The sequence below is a fragment of the Syngnathus typhle genome, linkage group LG10 (assembly GCF_033458585.1).
Source record: "Syngnathus typhle isolate RoL2023-S1 ecotype Sweden linkage group LG10, RoL_Styp_1.0, whole genome shotgun sequence".
NCBI lineage: Eukaryota > Metazoa > Chordata > Actinopteri > Syngnathiformes > Syngnathidae > Syngnathus > Syngnathus typhle.
In genome coordinates this window covers 2,818,252-2,837,276 of record NC_083747.1, presented here as the reverse complement: position 1 = coordinate 2,837,276, position 19,025 = coordinate 2,818,252, and the positions used below count along the sequence as shown (strand labels likewise).

The 19,025-nt window shown below is 46.6% G+C and overlaps 2 protein-coding genes across 5 annotated transcripts in view; both read left to right on the top strand.

Annotated features, from left to right (window-relative positions):
* The first annotated feature begins 176 nt into the window (after positions 1 to 176).
* adar (adenosine deaminase RNA specific) lies at positions 177 to 9,226 on the top strand. Of its 2 annotated transcripts, none has more exons than XM_061288325.1 (16): positions 177 to 291; positions 2,442 to 3,799; positions 3,875 to 4,197; positions 4,272 to 4,467; positions 4,532 to 4,734; positions 5,108 to 5,243; positions 5,347 to 5,576; positions 5,759 to 5,915; positions 5,994 to 6,162; positions 6,250 to 6,343; positions 6,411 to 6,527; positions 6,606 to 6,733; positions 6,816 to 6,998; positions 7,162 to 7,274; positions 7,508 to 7,635; positions 7,794 to 9,226. In XM_061288325.1, the coding sequence occupies exons 2-16, from the start codon at positions 2,522 to 2,524 to the stop codon at positions 8,104 to 8,106; spliced, it is 3,768 nt and encodes a 1,255-aa protein (XP_061144309.1). In that variant the 5' UTR covers positions 177 to 291; positions 2,442 to 2,521; the 3' UTR covers positions 8,107 to 9,226. The 2 variants fall into 2 exon arrangements, with proteins under 2 accessions (XP_061144309.1, XP_061144308.1); XM_061288324.1 differs by having other exon boundaries at positions 5,314 to 5,576.
* A 22-nt stretch (positions 9,227 to 9,248) lies between these two features.
* The window catches only part of kcnn3 (potassium intermediate/small conductance calcium-activated channel, subfamily N, member 3), a 35,992-nt gene continuing 26,215 nt past the window's right edge, over positions 9,249 to 19,025 (top strand). The window contains exons 1-3 of one of the 3 annotated variants that reach the window (XM_061288326.1): positions 9,249 to 9,753; positions 9,868 to 9,931; positions 14,271 to 15,352. In XM_061288326.1, the coding sequence (XP_061144310.1) occupies positions 14,300 to 15,352 (1,053 nt within the window). In that variant the 5' untranslated portion in view covers positions 9,249 to 9,753; positions 9,868 to 9,931; positions 14,271 to 14,299. Of the gene's footprint in view, positions 9,754 to 9,867; positions 9,932 to 13,460; positions 14,004 to 14,270; positions 15,353 to 15,658; positions 15,746 to 19,025 lie in introns of those variants that run through there. The other 2 variants (XM_061288327.1, XM_061288328.1) reach the window with 2 other exon arrangements.

Below are 19,025 nucleotides of genomic sequence, written 5' to 3'. Positions count from 1 at the left end.
TACATTTATATTCAATATTTGTCTAACACTGATACACAGGAAAAATATGTCAGATAATATTACTTAGTTACATTTGACCAATTGCGAAAAGACATTTAATTTAAATGGACTTTTCTTTCGAATAATACAAATATTTAAAATTGAGAATCGCACTTTCGTGACGCAATAATCCCGCGACAATCGGTACGTTCTTGTCGCAGGCCAAACGCGTCACAGTATCGCGCACGGGATTGTTTCCATCTCCGCAGTACGCTTTTCCCAGAGCCAGCGGGGACAAAACAGTGGGTCGAGGTAAGGGCTGGAATTCCTCAGCATTTTGTCAGACATTTTGAGAGTTGTTGACTGTGTCGTGTGGACACTAAAAGGTCTGCGAACCAAGCGCCAGGTTAGAATTGGTGCAGTGGCGACCTCCGCCAGAATGAAGCTCGGCTACTAAACGGGCTAACCTCCGTTAGCTTGAAGAGCCGCTAACGCCGCTTTGCACTCTTGAAACAAAATATCGGAATAATCGCTCCATGCACGTTTAATATAATGTACTAGCGCGTGGATATTGTCGATCCTTTTTCTCGCCACTTGAAAATTGCAACGAACAATAAAGCTATTTAATCTTCTCTCTTCCGGATGACTTTTATTGTTGTTGGCGCACATGTGTGTCAATGTTTATTCTTCTAAATATGCACATACTTAACCTAATAGTGTACTTTCTACACTACGTGCAATAATTGCACGCGCAAGTTTACATGTGCGCTCTTGTCGTAGAAATACTCGAGACTGTACAAGAGTGGCGCATATTTGTGTTTATTACGGACTGTCAGTAAAATTTGGTTTAAAATAAAGCAGTCCCTATATTTAATGCGTTTTGCGTTCTTGGCTGCGACTTGCGTTTCAGTGCTGAATCGAACACGTGCTCTTGTTTGGTTATTGTATTTTTTTTAATATCACCAGTGGTTTTTTTTATTCGCATAATAGTTTCTGCCTTTACAAAAGTCAACTTTGAATAGTTTTTATATGTGTTTTGTTTTACTGCAACATCCAACATGGCATCATACTGTCTTCCGGTCACATGACTCAAACGAAAGTTAACCTTTCTAAAGAAATGAACTCGAAACTGAATTCCTCTCGTGGCTTGTTTTTATTCTTCTTTTTTTCTTTGTCCTCTTGCACGATTTAGCTGCTGAAATTAGTTGGATGATTGGCTAGTGAGTTTCTAACTTGCCTTTCTTTCGTTTTCTTTTTTTGCGTCTTAAACTTGTCCGAACGTGGAAGAAATCTTCTTAAACCTTTTTCTGGGATTTGCGTGTTATTTAGCACTTTAGCCGCCACGTCGTTTATAAACTCTTCATCGCAGCCACCGCCAATAACAAGGTGAGGATTATGTGAATTACATATAATAATTTTGGATATCACCGTCAGCCACGTGGGGGGGAAAAAAACGCATTTAGCATCAAATAGAAATATTTTGGTTTTATTTCGCTACTCGTTTGAATTGCAATCGACTCAAACTTCACATTCAACTGTCCCAAAGTGTTTTTAAGACTCTGATATATTCCACTTCCCACTAGCACAGTGGAACTAACGGTTATTATATATTCTCAACTTGTAATAGACATATTTTATGTAAATTTATATTATTATATTCCTAAGTTTGCAAAACAAACAGTGGAGGGGGTTCTAAAAATCCTCAATCGTAAAAGTTCGACTGTCATTGCCAGCGCCATTCTCGTTTGTCCTCGGGCTTTTGTCAGCCTTAATTATTGTGATGTCGTCCATTAGCTGGACAGCATTCAGATCTGCTCGCATCTACGTGACGGGGCTGCTGACTGAAAGAAACCTGACTCAGTATTTGGTGTTTTGTCACTGGTCGCCTTATCTATATCATAGAGCAATATATATTTTAGAAATCTATAGTCAAACAGACTTGCGGCTGAAACTGAGTGCCGGCACCTAACTTTCGGAAACTTTTTTTATTGTCTGGTGACAGACTGTGTCACATCTCTCTCTTAAATTCACACGCCAGCCAAGACATTGCCAGGCTCGAAATAAAAAGGAATTGTCACAAGAAGATCTAAATTATTCACCATCGTCCTTTTACCTTGGGATTGAGTTTCACCGCGACTGGGCCCGGGACAGTATGTCACCTTTGTTGACTGATAAGGTTATAATTCTCTCGAAGCGTACAACAGCAGGCGCGGTATTGATTTCCATCGTCTATTCCCCCCCCGCCATGGTACTGATATCGTTTTTAGATCGCCGGGTAGGAATTTCTGCTGGGGAAAAAAAAAAAAAGCTCCCTGATGCGGTATTGTATCATTTCTGCCGTGCGCCACATTATTCAGAGACACTTGATCACGTCAGGTTGAAAGGTCTTAACAGGATATCGCTTCTTCTTGGATTTCCGTACGCCCTTCTGCTGTCTAATTTAGTTTTTCTTTGTCATCCAGGGGTACTCACTCCTCCGACCTTCGAGGTTTGCTTTCCGGTTGGCGTGCTTCGGCCCCCATCTGACTCGACCCCTCGCGCTATGAGCAGAGGTAGAGGCGGGCCTGACAACGAACACTATTACCGACACCCGCCGCCTTATCGCCAAGCGAGGCAACCTTCGGAAAGACCCGGCCCGTCCGCTCCCTTCCCGAGAAGCGGCCCGCTGTTCCAACAGCCGTATTGCTACGACCGACCTCTCCGTGGCGTAGCCTCCCCTCCGTCTGCCCCGCCCATACCGAACGTGACAAAGAAGCCTCCCAATCCTAACGCACCCTCGCAGAGTTATACCCCCCAGCCTGTCCTCAATTCTTTTCAGTACCTTCAAGTCCAGTTTCTGAGAGGACACAGCGCCGAGGCACCCCAGTTCAAAGTCAGTCCCCAAAAAGCCGGCAGCTTCAATAATTCCTCGTACCAGCAGCAGCCGGGTTACAGTCGCTATCCAAAACCACACTGGGCTCGAGGTTATCACAGCCAGACCCCCAATCTCGCCGGACAGCCAAATCAAAAGCAGGCGCGGAGTCCATACGGCGGCGGCGGGGAATGGCGCATCGACGCCCTCTGCGATAGTTTTCAGAGCGTGTCCCTCTACCAAAAAGCAGCGGGCGTCATCACGTTCACTCCACAAATCCAGGAGCGGGTGCACAGGGCTTTAAATCCGACCCAAAGTGTCTCTGCTCGATTTTTAGCCAAAACACTACATCTTCCCAAAAAGGTGGTCAACCAGGCCCTGTACTCATTGTTGGACTCACGCAAAGTCTCCAAGGTAGGCCTTGCCCCTCCAAAGTGGACTTTATACGTCAGGGACGAGCGTCCTCAAAAATCAATTTCGGGGAAACCCCTACAAGTCAAGTTAGAGACGACGACAGAAAAAGAAGAAGACTCCGACGCAGATTCGCAGTTTTCCAGCTCTTCTTCGGAGTCGTCGCTTTCAGAAGTTTCATCCGGACAAAGTCGCCGAACTCCAATTTCCACAATGCCTGATCAGAAGGAGCAGATTTTGCAGCACCTGTTGAACTTAGGGCCGGTAACAGCTCTGGTGCTATCCAAAAACATGAGCTTGAAGACTTCCAAGCAGGTCAATTCCACCCTGTACGCCCTGGAGAAGATCGGCGACGTGGTGAAGAACGGCCACGTCAAACCGCCCACCTGGGAGCTCTCGGCCCATCGCAAAGAGAGGATGAGGAGGACTCTCCAAGCCGCGCAGAGCCAGCACATGATGAAGGTAGAAGATCAGGTGAGGGACCTCCTGCTGCCTGAGCCCATACCAGAACTTGAGCCGCTGCCGTTTGATGAACCGTGGTTGCCTAAGACTGAAGTGGTACGTCCCCCTTTTCTTTTTTTTTTTAAACCATTGATTAGTTTGCAGCTAATTTAATCCCCCTGTGCCCGTCAGCTGTCTCCTACCACGGTTCAACCTCCGAGCTTAAACGCAAGTCAGGAGGAAACGACCGTGGAAGGACAGTGGGCCTCGGATGATATCCCCGAATATCTAAACGCCATTCGCAAACAGACCGACTTGGAGAGAGCGGCCGCCGACAACCCGGTGGGAACCGTCGCCGTGTCGCTGGCCGCCCCGCCGGCGCAGAACCTTTGGGCCAAGTTGCAAGAGGTCCGTCTGAAGAACCCGGTGAGCGGCCTGATGGAGTACGCCCAATATCTGGGACACAATTGTGAGTTCATACTCCTGGACCAGTCGGGACCGTCCCATGACCCCAGGTTAGTCCACGTGGAACTCCCCAAAATGTTTTTTTTCTTGCTGCACAATTGACCGCTTGCGCTCCGCCTATCAGGTTCCGCATGCAGGTGATGCTGAACGGGAGATTGTTTCCCATCGTGGAAGCCTCGGCGAAGAAGGTCGCCAAGAAAGACGCCGCCGCCGCCACTTTGCTGATCCTTTTCGGCGAGATGCAAGGAGGCACGAGTAGCGGGAACGAAGGAAGTACCGCCGGGATGGACCAAACGATGAACGCGCTCTCCGACTCTCAGGTAAGTTGGGACTCGGGTTTTTAATAATGACCGCCAAATAATGAACTTTTTTTTTTCCTGCCAGGGCACCATTGAGGGCTCCGGAGGGGTTTTTGGAGGAGGCACGGTGGAAGTGATGGGCATGCCCGAGGGACCTCGCCCGCCGCTGTCACGCTCTCTCCTCGGCGGGAAGAACCCCGTGTCCGTTCTGATGGAGTACAGCCAGCGCAGCGGGAATCCCATCGAATTCATCATCACCGGACAAGTTGGCCCGCCACATGATCCGAGGTATGGTCATGTGACACTCGCAAGCTGAGCTGTGATTGGTTGCTACCCGTTGAGCAAAAATGCATATTGTTTTTCTTGAGGGATTAAATGTACATGAGAGTTACAATATCAAATTAATTATGAACAGTTTTAACTTTCGACTGGTGGAATTGGCTAAAGAAGTGCACTATCCCTTTAAGTGCTCACCCCCACCCCCTCTGTATTTGAGGTTGGGTCTCTTTTTGTGTTTTCTGGCTTTGCCTCAAGCCCTTTGTTATTCTCATTGCAACAATTTTATTGACACTCTATGATCGTATCAAACATTCAGTTTCCAAGCGTCAATTTCGAATTGCATTCCGAGTTCAAACGCGAAACTCCTGCGTCTCGTCTTCAGGTTCATGTACAAAGTAAAGGTCGGCGAGAACCTGTTTGCGGAGGCCTCGGCTCCGAGCAAGAAGGCAGCGCGCCAGCTGGCAGCCGAGGAGGCCGTCAAAGAATTGATGGCCGACGGCAGGCTGCAGCTTAACAAGGTGAGGAGCGGCAAGAGGAGCAAACTGCTGGACGTTTGATGGTCTTGCTTGACTTGTTTGTTCTGTAAAGTTTTCTCCTTGTTTCTTCGCCATCCCGCCCCAGCCCCAGCTGCCCCTGGGCTCCTCCAGCGACAGCGACAGCTGCGGGACTTGCCCCTCTCTGCCGCCTCTGACGGCCGACGAGTTGCGAGCGGCCCACGAGGCCGGCGTGGGCGATCTCATCAACCACCTGAATAACAACGCCGTGTCGGGTCTTCTGGAGTACGCCCGGGCCAGAGGATTTGCAGCTGAGATCCGGCTGGTGGGCCAGTCGGGGTCTGCGCACGAGCCAAAGTAAGCCCGAGCGTGGGAATGTCATTTTGCAAAGAATATCAAATAAAAATATTTAAATATAAAATATATAAACATGTAAATATAGAGATTAATAAATATATTAAAAAATATAAATATAAAATATATAAATATATAGATTAATAAATAAATAAAAAGTCCTGAATCCATTTTCTGGCTTTCAGGTTCACCTATCAGGCCAAGTTGGGTGGACGCTGGTTCCCGCCAGTTTGCGCTTCGAACAAGAAGCAAGGCAAGCAGGAGGCGGCCGACGCCGCGCTTCGCGTTTTGATTGGTGAGGCGGAGAGGGCAGCCCGCACCGGAGAGCTCATCCCCGCCGAGGTACAAAAAGCAGACTTGCATTTTTGAAGGGTCAAGGGAGGAAAAAAATTCTTACGGTGCTGGAACTCGGTTTTCTAGCTTCCTGTGAGTGGCAGCACATTGCACGACCAGATCGCCATGTTGAGCCATCAGCGCTTCAACGCCCTGACCACCCGCATCCAGCACAGCCTGCTGGGACGCAAAATTCTGGCCACCATCATCATGAGGCGAGGGGAAGGCCTGGGAACTGTTGTTAGCCTCGGCACGGGTGCGTGACATTTTTTTTTTAAATTTTATTTATAAATCACTTTTGACTCACTCATCTGTGACATTGTTTCTGGGTTGTCAATTTCAGGCAATCGCTGCGTTAAAGGGGAGGAGCTAAGCCTCAAAGGGGACACTGTGAATGATGGCCATGCTGAAATTATCTCCAGAAGGGGATTTGTTCGGTACAAATTGATTTTTAGATTTTTTAATCATTTTTACATTAATGCCAAATCTGTCTCCCTCTGTTAGATTTCTGTACAGTGAGTTGCTGAAGCACTTTGAAGGTGGCGACAACAGCATATTTGAAGCGGCGGCGGATAAGAAACTGCAGATCAAACCCGACATCACCTTTCACCTCTACATTAGGTTGGATGATGTTTCCCCCCTTTCTCCCTCGCTGCCGCACGGCATTTCGTCACATTCCGACCGCTCTCTCATTTGAAGCACGGCGCCATGCGGGGACGGCGCTCTGTTCGACAAGTCGTGCAGCGAAACGGGGGAAGAGGTGGGCTGTCACCAGCCGCTCTTTGAGAACGCCAAGCAAGGCAAGCTGCGCACCAAGGTGGAAAACGGTGAGAACACGCAAAGACGATATTCACGGCGCACTTTTGAGGCCCCCACCCCCCCGTTTGACTTTGTCGGGTCCCTTACAAGGCGAGGGAACCATCCCGGTCGAGTCCAGCGCTATCGTGCCCACCTGGGACGGCATCCAGCATGGGGAGAGGCTGCGCACCATGAGTTGCAGTGATAAAATCCTGCGCTGGAACGTGTTGGGCCTACAGGGGGCGCTGCTCACTCACTTTTTGCATCCTATCTACCTGAAGTCCATCACACTTGGTAAACCATTTTGTCTTTATATCATTCCAATGTCTGTAGCTATAAAATTGTACTTTTTTTTTTTTTTTTAATATCTGAGCTTTTTTTAAAAAAAATTATTTGTTCATTATCATTTTTTTTTATCTGAGCTGTTTTTTATGTTTGTTTTTTTTGCTCCGTACAGGCTATTTGTACAGCCACGGTCACCTGACGCGGGCCGTGTGTTGTCGGCTGGCCAGAGATGGCGACGCGTTCAGCCAAAGTCTCCCCCCTCCCTTCCAGCTAAACCACCCCGAGGTGAGAACACTGTCATAAATCACTCTGTGTTCTTTTCACTAATCAAAGCCCCCCTCTCTCCAGCCGTTTTCGTTATTAATGAAACGAGCGTATTGATTCTCCGGCACCAAACAAGTGGGTCACTCTCACTGTGAGGTGAAATGTGACGACGTTTGCACGAATCATCTTGGATGTGCGGATCGTGTGACTGAATTAGCCATTTGATACTAAGCAGTACCTTGTCGCCTCCACAGGTGGGTCGAGTCAGCGTGTACGACTCCACGCGTCACACGGGCAAAACCAAGGAGTCCAGCGTCAACTGGAGCCTTCCGGACAACACGAGTGTGGAGGTTCTGGACGGGACCAAAGGCAAACTCGACGGGTATGTCAGCTAACTAGTTTGTTTTTGCTAATAGCTTTCCGAAGCAGTGGAAATCGCTAAAGTTGAACGGCCTTAAAATTTAACTCAGCGTTTTTGTCACCAAAAAAAATGTGTTCATCAATCACGCTTCAAGTGTGCACCAAATTTGTTTCCAACAGAAGCAAGCTGGGCGTGTCCCGCGTGTCCAAATCCAACCTGTTCTGTCTGTTCCACACACTGTGCCAGCGCTGCGAGCGCCCCGACCTCCTCGCCATGCACTCGTACGCTCAGGCCAAGATGGCGGCCAGCTCCTTCCAGCTGGCCAAGTACCGCTTCTTCCAAGCGCTCGGCGACCACGGCTACGGCGCCTGGATCGGCAAACCGCTGGAGGAGAAGAGCTTCGAGGCTCGGGAGGAGGTGGCTAACATGCCGGCCGCGTTCGGCGCCGCTCGGAACGGCGGCGCCACGGAATACAACCAGGCGGAGGCGTAGGGTGGGGCGGCTGGAAAAAATCGAGAGGGGGAGGGCAAAAAAAAAAAAGGACAATCAAAGCTTAGCCACTGGCCGCCCATGTGTCATCCAATGGAAGCGTCGCTATGGGCTAATAACGGACCGATGAGAAAAGACAGACTGAATTGGAGGGAAGATGAGATGAGAAGCCTGAAGGAAGACTGGCTCTGGAAATGGCAAGAGAAGGACGGAGTAAAGCAAAGCAGCTACGTAAGGCAGATTATGTTTTGTTTTTACACGCGCCATTTTGTTGAGCCGCATTCACTGAAGATCATGTGACCCGCCGGTGGCTTCCTTCTCTCATCAGGACCAAAGGTGAAGTCGAAAAAAGCGGCCAGCTTTACTTTGCATTTCTTTTTTTGAGTGGACAAAAAGGCGCCGCTCGTGATTTAAACCAGCAATGAAAGAAAAAAAAAAAGTCACATCCCTCTGTACGTGGTCGCCATGGTTACCGTTAGCACAACAGAGTATCGTGCACCGACCCTATGCTTTTATATACATGAGAAAAAAGATGTCATGGCCGCCAGGCTGCACACGTGTTGCACTTCCGCGAGGTCACATTTCTTTTACCTTGTCATTTGCTGTCGACTAAAATCTTTTTTTTTTTTTTCTTAAATGTAAATGATGTCCAATCATAAGTAGCTCAAATGTGTGACAAAATGTCCCTACTGTAGTAAAACGAGTCTGGGTTTAAATGCGCACCACTGGAAAGTAAGTTTGACTTTTTATTGCGTCTTCTTCCCATGTGCCCACTTGTGGAAAAGATCTTAAAAATCCACCCTGTATTTCTTTTTTAGGAATTGATTGAAAGCTTAGGCTCCGACTTAAAAAGTTCATTCCTCGGTGAGTCGTTTCCAAAAAGTTCCAACTTTCTGATTGGTGCCCTGTTAAAATCTGTTTGAAGAGGATTTTTATTTTCTAATTAATGTTTTTAAAAAAAAAAAAAAAAAGGCTCTCTTGATGCCTGTTTGCAATTTATTGTAGACACTCAAACGTTCGTGTTGGTTTAATCTTATGTGTTTTTTTTGGTTGATATATATATATTTCTTTTTTACAAATGAAGATATGTTCCCAAAAAATAAATTAATCATATTCCATCCCATTTTGTTTGGAGGTTTCCTCTCATCCAGAATTCATATAGCATCTGCTGCTTAGCCCCGAGGCCAGACGAGAGGGGCTTCCTTCACCTCGGGGCTGAATTATGAGAAGAACGCTCGATGTAACCTTCAGGGGTTGCCTGTCTTTGCCGCAAATCTAGGCGCTACGCCGAAAACACGACCGAAGGCTTGTGATGCTTCTATCTCGACGAGGGAGCGGGGCTAAAAATGGCATCTCGACAACGCTCGCCCGGGATGAAACTGTGTGCAGCTCAGAGATTTAAGAGGTGTGAATGTCAACTAGGGCTTGTGGAAGCGGGCCGGGGTGACCTGTATTCACAAGAACTCTTGTCTAGGCGGGTTCTTGTGTGCTCTCAATGTGGAAGTCCTGTTAGGACTGAAAAGCAAAAGGAGATGATGCTTTGTCAAACCCTTCAAAGTCATAATGAATGCATCGGGTGAAGTTGAAGTGGTTTCAATCGGCACACTCAGAACCCTGGCTGATTAAACGACTGAAAAGAAAGAGTGCAAAGTAAGTACTGCGACTAGAAATGAAAAGCACTGAGTCAAATCTTAAAATGTATTTATGTTAAATAAAAAATACAAAAAACTTGACAGCTATTTCATTTTACTGTGCAATTTACAGATTTGCTTCAAGAAGACCCGAGCTGCTGACACTACAAACCTGTTGGCAAGACAACAAAGAGAGGGTGAGCGGATATATTTATTTATTTGTTTGTGTATTTATTTTGAATCAAAGCTACAAAACAAAATTTTTCATTGTGACGTTCCATAACTGCCAAGAGCCAATGAGAATGCCATCGAGAGGAATGGGAGTGACACAAGTGTATTAAATTAGTCAAAACTTTAATTCGTCCAATAATAATCATCAAAATGTTTATCGGAAGACTTTGTGAATGGGATTGTTTAGCCCCCCCCACCAAAATGACGAAACACGCCCCTGATCTTGAATGACGCAATAGTTCAAACTCTGCACGACTGAGCAATCATCGTTCCTGTCAAGAGACTAGACGACAATATTATCAGCTAAATAGTCACGTTACTCATCAATTTTTATTATAATATGCCCCCCCCCCCCCCTCAAAGACACTCGTGGAAAACAAACTCAACGACATGCAGGACGTCTCATGTACTTATTAGCTCCCAACTAATTTGTCATCAGCTATTCGTGCGTACGTGCGCAATAATGAAAGCGCATTTTGAATCAATGCTCCCCACCAGCCAAAGTCAAGTACTTTGAGAGTAGGACTAATGATGAAGAGTCAGACAACAAGCACGTAGGAGGGTGAGAAGGTTGGCTGGGGGTCTTGGAGTGAAATATTAGTCCAGAGCCGAGTGCTCGGGGGGGGGGGGATCGATGCTCTCCAAAGGAAATAAATGAGAAGGGGGAATATCTCAGAAGCTGAGCTGAGCGGGGCGTGCTAAGACCTCAATGGAGTCAAGTGTGGAAAGACGAGATCACAACAACTTGGAAGTGCGGGTGGGCGGGGATGAGGAAGCCTTATTGAGTTACAAATAGTGGTCACGTGACTAGTTGTGGCGCAGTGTGAGTCAGACAAACCAATGGCGTCATTTGAGCGAAGGCTCGGGCCCAGTTGACTCTCGAGGAGCCTGTGCAGTCATCTCCCATTGCCAACTTAAATTTGACCGAGCTTGCGTGCCACTTGTAAATATTGGCGTAGAGACAGCTGGGCCCGCTCGGTGGGGACCGCTGGCCTCTTCAATCACACGCGACACTATTACAGCCATTTTGCCAGACCTTGACTCTATAAAACCAGGCCTGAAGCGGACGTGGCATCTTATGAGGGTCTTATCGATGTTGAGAGGCGGGCGGGTTGGGTGGAGGCAAACACTTGTGCTATATATATTTAAAAAAAAAAAAAGACATCTGATTCATCTTGTGATGGCACTTGGAAGAAATCCGACTGGAATGTTAAAGTGACAGCAAGAGTGGAAATGTGTGTGTGTGTCCGTGCACTGGAACGTATCTATTTGCCGATGCTGCAAAAATGATCGTCGGCCTTGGCAAAGTCAGTCCTGTACTATTTTATGTCAGTCAAGCCTCTCGTCTCGGGTTCAATTTGTCTATATTTTGAGAAATGTTTCACAGCAGCGGCCTTGTGTTGAGTACATGTGCCTCACATTTCAGAGGCTTGGGTTTGAATCTCATCCCCAGCCTTCTTGCGGTATGTCAGATTTATTTTTATCATGGGCAACATTATAGTTATGACGTTGACGATCTTGTGATTTAATATCGGTTCTATCCGGAAATGATGTTGGGTAGACTCACCTTCACCGAGGTTTGTGCGAGGGAACGGATTTGAATATGTTTGCAGGCGGGATAAGGCACGATTCATTTTCTTCAGTGTTGTCTTGATGGTTTCATAGAAAAAAGAATTTAAAATGCCGGGAGACTTCAGATTCATAGCGCGTACCGATTTATGAAAAGCAATAATAAAGCCCTTCACTGTGTTGGATGGATGTGTCGTATAAGCATAGCGATCCATCTGGCAGTAGTTGTAGATTACAGGTCAGCCCATCCAGGCCTCACAATGCAGTGCCGGTTATTTAATATGCGACACAGACAGTTAAATATATTGAAGTGACCTTCCTTACTTTTTATTTATTTATATTTATACTTATATTTATTTATTTATTTATTTATTTATATATATTTATTTGTGAAATTCATATTCTCATAAAGTGTTCCGTTTTAATTTACTTGTAATGATAAAAAACAAATTGTGGCCTTCGGTGTCGCTCTAATCTTTATTCGTACTCTTTAGAAAAATTCGACAATCAGATTCTGGATGCCGAAAGGGCACAATTTGCACTTTTGATGGAGAACCTGAAAGCATCCAATTTGCACATCCTCGCTGCATTATGGTCCTCCATTAAAGCCCCAAACAAAGCTTGCAATTAAACCGCCCCTCCATTTTCCATCATTTGCACCCTATCGTCCATACAAAAGCTTCTTTTTTTTTTCCCTACTTTGACCTTTTATGAGCCACTCCCCGATTCCATTATGAATCCATGCGTGCGGTTCAGAAACAAGCCTCTAACTAATTCCTCCCACCTTAAACAACACACGAAATGATGCGAGCGTGACTCACCATTGAAGAAGTGCTGCGTGTCTTTTTAATTGCGCACATGACTAATATTATATAATTGTACGTTATGATCTGCATTATTGACGCCCGGCGGGCTGACCTGTGATCAGTACTCTCTCTAATCCGCTCCCCCGCAAATTTGAGAGCTGAGCTCATCCGATTACGGTGAACATTAGCCCCCGTCGTATTCATAGCATTAAAACTAGGTAGAATGGTCTCATTAGCTGGGATTATCCTGAATACGCTCTGTGGAGTTGACAGTTACACAATAATGAGATATTCCAAGACTGAATCACACACTTTGGTGGATCTAATGACTAAGTGGTGCTTTGAAATACAAGTGGCACGTCTTACAATTTTTTTTTTTTATACTAGGAGTTGTTTGGCCTATTTTTTGCTTTTATGCATTCCCCCTCTGATCTTAAATTTCTTCAAACTACTTAAAATAACCTTTAAGTCTCTTAGCTTAATGCTAACATGTGATGGGAAACACCATAAGTGGGCTGATGAATAGCATCAGTGTTTCCAATGCTAGCAGTTATCATCTCGCAGTAATATCAGTAATTATATGAAATCAGATGAAAATGAACTTTGCAGCCGTTACTTTCTTAAAAAACAGGATTAGTCTTGACATTCATTAATCAAACAAAAACTAGAGTTAGTTGGAATACATTACTGGCTACTTTCAATCATCTTTTTTTCAGTAAAATTCAGTGTCAAATTAAGTGGGGTGCCATCTATTGGTCACCCGTTGAATTACACCCTAAATATCAGAAGGCAGAGCAAAATAATTATGAACTGTAAAAATATCAGCGAGAATGTAATGTAAGTTTAAAAAAAAAAATCAGGACGGATTGTGTTAATTTTGATATTATGCAATCTAATATTAAGCATTAAAAGCTAATTTTGAATGACTCGGCTAGAAACAGAGTCTGCACTTCAATTCATTGGCGATCCATTCCAGTGAAACAATATGACGCTAATATAATATTCCATCTTGTATAATTGCATGTCACACACACGCAGTGGCTACAGATCGTAGCCACCTGTTTCCATTCTCAGCCTCCATCCAATGGGAGCAAGCGGGGGTGGGTGGTGAGTTGGGGGCGGAGGAAGAGCAGAGAAGTTGGAGGAGAGAGTGAGAGACGCTCATCGGCGTCCACGCAGAGCCGTGATTGAGTGGAAGCGCACGAATTCAATCAGTTGGCTCGAGCTGACGCGCGCACGGCTGTTTTCGACGCGCAAGCCACAGGTTGACTGACACATCCGGTCATGGCTCGTCGTCCGCGAGCGACCACCGTGTCCGGCGGCGACGTGAGCCCCGCGGACGGCTCGCCCGGGATGGGGAAGCACGCCGAGTGAAGCGCGTCCAACGAGGAGGAGAGGAGAGAGGATCAGAGGAGAGGGGGCGTTGGAGCGTCGGGACGCCGTGCGCAAAGCTCGAGAGGCGGGTTGGTGGACCTGTGGAGGAAGCCTCATGAACGGAGGCGAGAGGGGGGGAAGAGAGACACAGAGACAGACAGAGAGAGAGAGAGAACGAGGGAGGATGGCATGGCTGTAACAACATGAAAAAGAAAAAAAGTGGGGTGCTTTGTCTTCATCCAGCCAAGTGATCCAAATACATCTGCTCTGGGGGAGTGGAAGAGAAGAGGTAGGTAGAAACCGTGCCAGGGGGTCTGGTTATGTCACACCAAAAAAAAAGTAGGCTATTGTTTTTGATCTCGCTGAAGCTTCTCCAGGAGCCGTCGATCGCCCGGCTAGAAACAACCTGAGAACATGCTAAATATCGCTAGTGCATGAGTAATGTGCTTTTCCGCTGATTGGAGGCAATTTCCTTCATCCAGTCAGGTGGCTTCCACTTGATGCTTTCCATGTCTTCAGAGGCATCGGCGTAATCGTTTGCGTTTGTCTCCACCAGACAAGAGGTACACGGTCACAGCTGTGACCATGGAGCCTCCCCCCTCTCTGAGCCTGGCTCTCCTCGGAGGCAGCGAGGACGAAGACCAGCGTTTCCTCCTCCCGCTGGCTGGCATCTCCCACCCCGCCGCCGCCCCCGCAGGCCAGGGTCCGGGCTCTAACCACTCCAATCACACGGCGCCGTCCAGCCTGGGCCGGCTCAACGGCAGCAACCCGTCGCCGTCCCCCGCCGCCACGCCGTCGTCCCTGCCCAAGTTGTCGACCGCGGGGACGCCGGCCATCTCCAATGCCTTGCACCCCACCAGCACCCCGCTCTCTTCCTGCTTGGGCTCGCAGCACAGTCTGAGCGGGGACAACTCGCCCATCTACAACGCCCTCTTTTACTCCTCCCACTCGCCCTCCATGGATCGCGAGAGGGACCGGGAACGCGGGTGCAAACACAGACAGGCCAGTCCCTTGGTCCACCGCCGGGACAGCAACCCCTTCACCGAGATCGCCATGAGCTCCTGCAAGTACACGGGCGGCGTCATGAAGCCCCTGAGCCGCCTCAGCGCCTCCCGGAGGAACCTCATCGAATCGGACAGCAGCGAAACCAAAGAGGGCGGGGTTTCCGCTGTTGCCGGGGCGACCGCGGTCGGAGGTCACGACCGGCAGCGGGAAGCCCCGCCTACCTCCTTGCTCAGCCAGTCCTCCACCAATCAGCCGCCCCTCCAGAGCCCCCCGGAAATTATCATTTCATCCAAAGAAGACTCGCCGTACCCCAGGGCAGGATATGACATCAGCGACACCGCCTCCAACCAGATGTCCATCTACCACCAGAACCACGCACTGGTGGAGAGTCGCCGGGCGCAACCGGGGAGGGGCGCCAGTCCGGGCGCCTCGGGGGCGGTGGGAACCGGCGCCAGGGCCGGCACCGCCAAGGCCCACAAACGGAAGAACCAAAACATTGGCTACAAACTGGGTCATCGCAGGGCGCTGTTCGAAAAGAGGAAGCGACTGAGCGACTACGCTCTCATCTTCGGGATGTTCGGAATTGTCGTCATGGTGATCGAGACGGAGCTGTCCTGGGGCGTCTACAACAAGGTGAGACCATTTGAAATAGTCATATCAAATCCTGTGCTGTTGCATCCTGGGAATCCCAAGCTCTGGCTGAGGTGTCAAATCCAGGTCCAGAACGTAAACCCTGCCATGTTTTCTCTTTCTCCTCTCCCAGTTTGAGGTTTTGGAGTAGAAGCACCTGTGGCTGGACCCGCATGTCCAATAATGTCGCTTAGCTGTTCTTGAAGCCAATCTGAGGGGATGGATGAGATTTTTAAAGATCTTAGACTCCAGTCCTAACGATCAGGATTCTGGTGAAATTCCAGGTTTGATGTTGGAGGTGTGTGCCCAGTGATGTAATACCACGATAAAGAGGACAAGGGGGCGGGCATCGTAGATTATCAGCAGGAGGCCAGCATCTCATTTATCTGCGTAATGGTGAGTGGAATAAGATGAATGGTCCCCGAGCAGGGATTGTCTGTTTATCTTGGCCGGTCCTTTTTTGTTTTTAGCGTGACATAGCACAAAAGGTCAGCCGGGGCACGGCTAATAAAGTGGAAGAGGGGTACGGATGGACGAAGCGGACAGGTAGTTAGCCGCTGGATTTTGGCCAGTGGGTGTGTCTGGCGTTATGATTAGAGTGAGGGATATCTGTCTGGGTCATTCTCCCCGAGCGCGGCGCTTTGAAAGCTTTCCCTCCCCGTCCATTACATCCTAACTGCCCCTGACTCTTTTTCATTTAGGGAATTGTGCCGTTTGAATTGTTTCTACACATTTATCATTGTCTGTTTTCTTTTTCCCGTCAGCCTCTGGTGAGATCTTTCTGTCTCTTTTTTTTTTTTAATACTTTTTTTTTTATTCCGGCTGTCTCTTTATTTGGCTTTTCTTTCTTTGACCTCACTTTTTTTTTTTGGGCCCGCTTCTCATGTGTGTGTGTGCCTTTGTGTGTGTATATATATTAAAAAAAAAAAGGCCTTGCCTTTAAGGTGCTATTGTTAATGTTACTTGACAACTTGAGTGGAACTTGAAACATATGGATTAATTTCACAATTTTTTTAATGGATGCATTTGTTGTCTTATTCTTGTTGAGCAAGGCCCAGCTGCTTCGTGTAGTGTCCAAAAATAGAGATGAAAAATAAGAACGGAACTGAAGAGGGTGTGTTGTTTGTGTTACTGCAAGAGGGCAAATACTGTACACGCACCAATCCAAAACAAATAAAGGTAATAAGGTTCATTTAGGACTAGGTCATTTCTTCATCCAAAGAAATTGAAGCTCATTAGGAAGTTTAGATTCCAGATGATTGTGTTCTGATTATCCCAATCATTTGTCAGGCTTTCACACACTTTGCAGTATTGAACTATGAAATAATTCATGAGTTGGGGAAAAAAAAAGTGGCCCCTCTGGCAGAATATTGGCTTTTCATACAAAAGGAGGCTTTGAATACTCAAGCTTGATTTGTTTGTATGCCTGGACTCTTCGCGGCTGGCTTTATTACTACTCGACAAAAATACACAACTGATTTCCATTCTTCTATTACGGAGGGCACGGGCTAAGCAAGAGCCCATTTCGTTTTTATGAAGTTCCAGAAATTTGATTTGCTCATTATTGCACAATGGGCAGTTTATTTTTTGTCATTTCCCTTCAGTTTTGCCACGAATAATGCATGAGATCATATTTGGCTTACTTAACTTGGACATATGTGGAATACAGCAGAAGGTTGAACCCTAGATGCTCCTGGATATAAAATTAAAAAATAACTAAATAGAAAATAGGTAAAAAATTTATCTTGATCTTATGAATTTATTAATTTGATCTTTGAATTTATCTTTATTTTAATATAAAATTAAATAAATAAGTAAATAAAATAAAAATAGGTTCAAAATGTATCTTGATTAAATTAGGAATTTTCACACTTATAGACTCACCTGAGCCGTCTTCTAAGGGATTCCATGATGGGATTTCCCAGCAGCAGTTTAAAGTGAGAGCTTGGTGGTTTGACACGTGTCTCTATCTGAGAATAACCGAGGCAGGCTGCACGTACTCTAGGGACCGTAGCGTGAGGCCTGTCAGATCAATGCGTTATTGGAAGAAGGCCCACGTGGCTCCTTAGTGGCCCCCGGGCCTACTGTGACTTGTCTTGAGCCTGCTGATGATGAAACACTCCCAGCTATTTTGGGGGAACACACAGCTGTTGTCAACATCACCTGTCAATACGCACAAACTGTAAAGCTAGCTGTGTGTGTTGGTAGCGGAACTATGAGGAATGTTTGACAATTTTTTTTAGAATATGTTGTATGTGCCCCCATTAGTCTAAACACAGCAATATGATTAATATTACAATTGTGGAATATGAATTAAGCAGCAAAAATGACCCGTTTTTTATCCGTTTCAGAGGGCGGCCATTTTGTCACTTGATGTCGACTGAAAATGACATCACCAGCCAGGTCACAACCAATGACGGCTCAGCTTCAAGAAATGGTGAGCCGTGATTGGTAACTGTGATGTCATTTTCAGTCGACAGCAAGTGGCACATGGTCGATCCGCGATGTTTATCTTCTGGTTCTCCTCTCAGATGATCTTTGGAAATCACTCCACTTAGTGTTCTCGTAATCCCCTGGGCGACCTTTTTCTCCAAGTAACTGGCCCGTCGCTCGATTCAAAACCGACAGGGAATTAAACTGGCCCGTCATTGACGTATATATATTCTCCCGGGATGTCATCAAGTAGTCAGTAGTCATGTGTCACCTCTTCTCATTGTCACCATCTTCCTCCTACTCCACTACATTGCCTTCAGGCTTCTGAGGGCCACCGCATCCCTCAGGTCATGTTGCTGACTGTTACAAATTTGGACGGTTTGACTTTTAGCTGGAGTGTGGTGAAAAGTTGGAGTTTTGCTTGAAAGCATGGCTGTGTGTGTTTTTGTGTGTGTGACAATGGCCGCTCTCCCTCTCTTCCTCCCTCCCTCCCTCCATCCCGTCTGTTTCCCTGGAGACTGATTGCAAGAAAGCGCCACTTTGACAGCAAGAGAGGCTCAAGGCTAACTCTTTCCGACGCAATCGCACGTACGCACATTCATGTTCATCTGCAGCAGCACATGTAATCGAAAAACCTATCGTCTTTGTCTATCTCAATACCGGCCTTTACAAAAATGATGCTTTGTTTTTGCAGAGTTCTCACTGTCGTTATCTGTCCCATCAGTTTAGCAGCTTTAGGTTGAATGTGAGCAGAGAGTTTACAGTCGTCGTAAACTTGTTACATCATCAATAAACACCTGAGAGCATGCTCCATTAGTGCTCACGTTTAGCCGCTAATGTCAAAACACCTACATCGTGATGTGGATTGTTTTGACTCGGTCTCCTCTTCCTCTTACTTACCTTCCCCATAACACACATTGACCTATTTTTTTTTTTTTTTTTGTCAAAGAGTAATTTCCATCTTCTGCGCGTAAATGTTTGCACCTCGTTGTAAACACTCCATTTATATTCCCGCTGGCAACCCTTGATTGTCCATTTAGACAACCTTTGTCCAGAGTATGTTTGTAGTGAAGTGCTTTTTCATAACCAGTCTGCACTCATCCACTTTGGCTGTCTTTAAAATGGTTGCACTTTGAATATGTCGTAATTTTATGCGAAAGGCGACACGTTAATCACATGTTGAATGTTGTTGTTTTTTTGTTTTCTCAAAGCCATCCTGTTGGTCTATATAGGAAAATTCTGA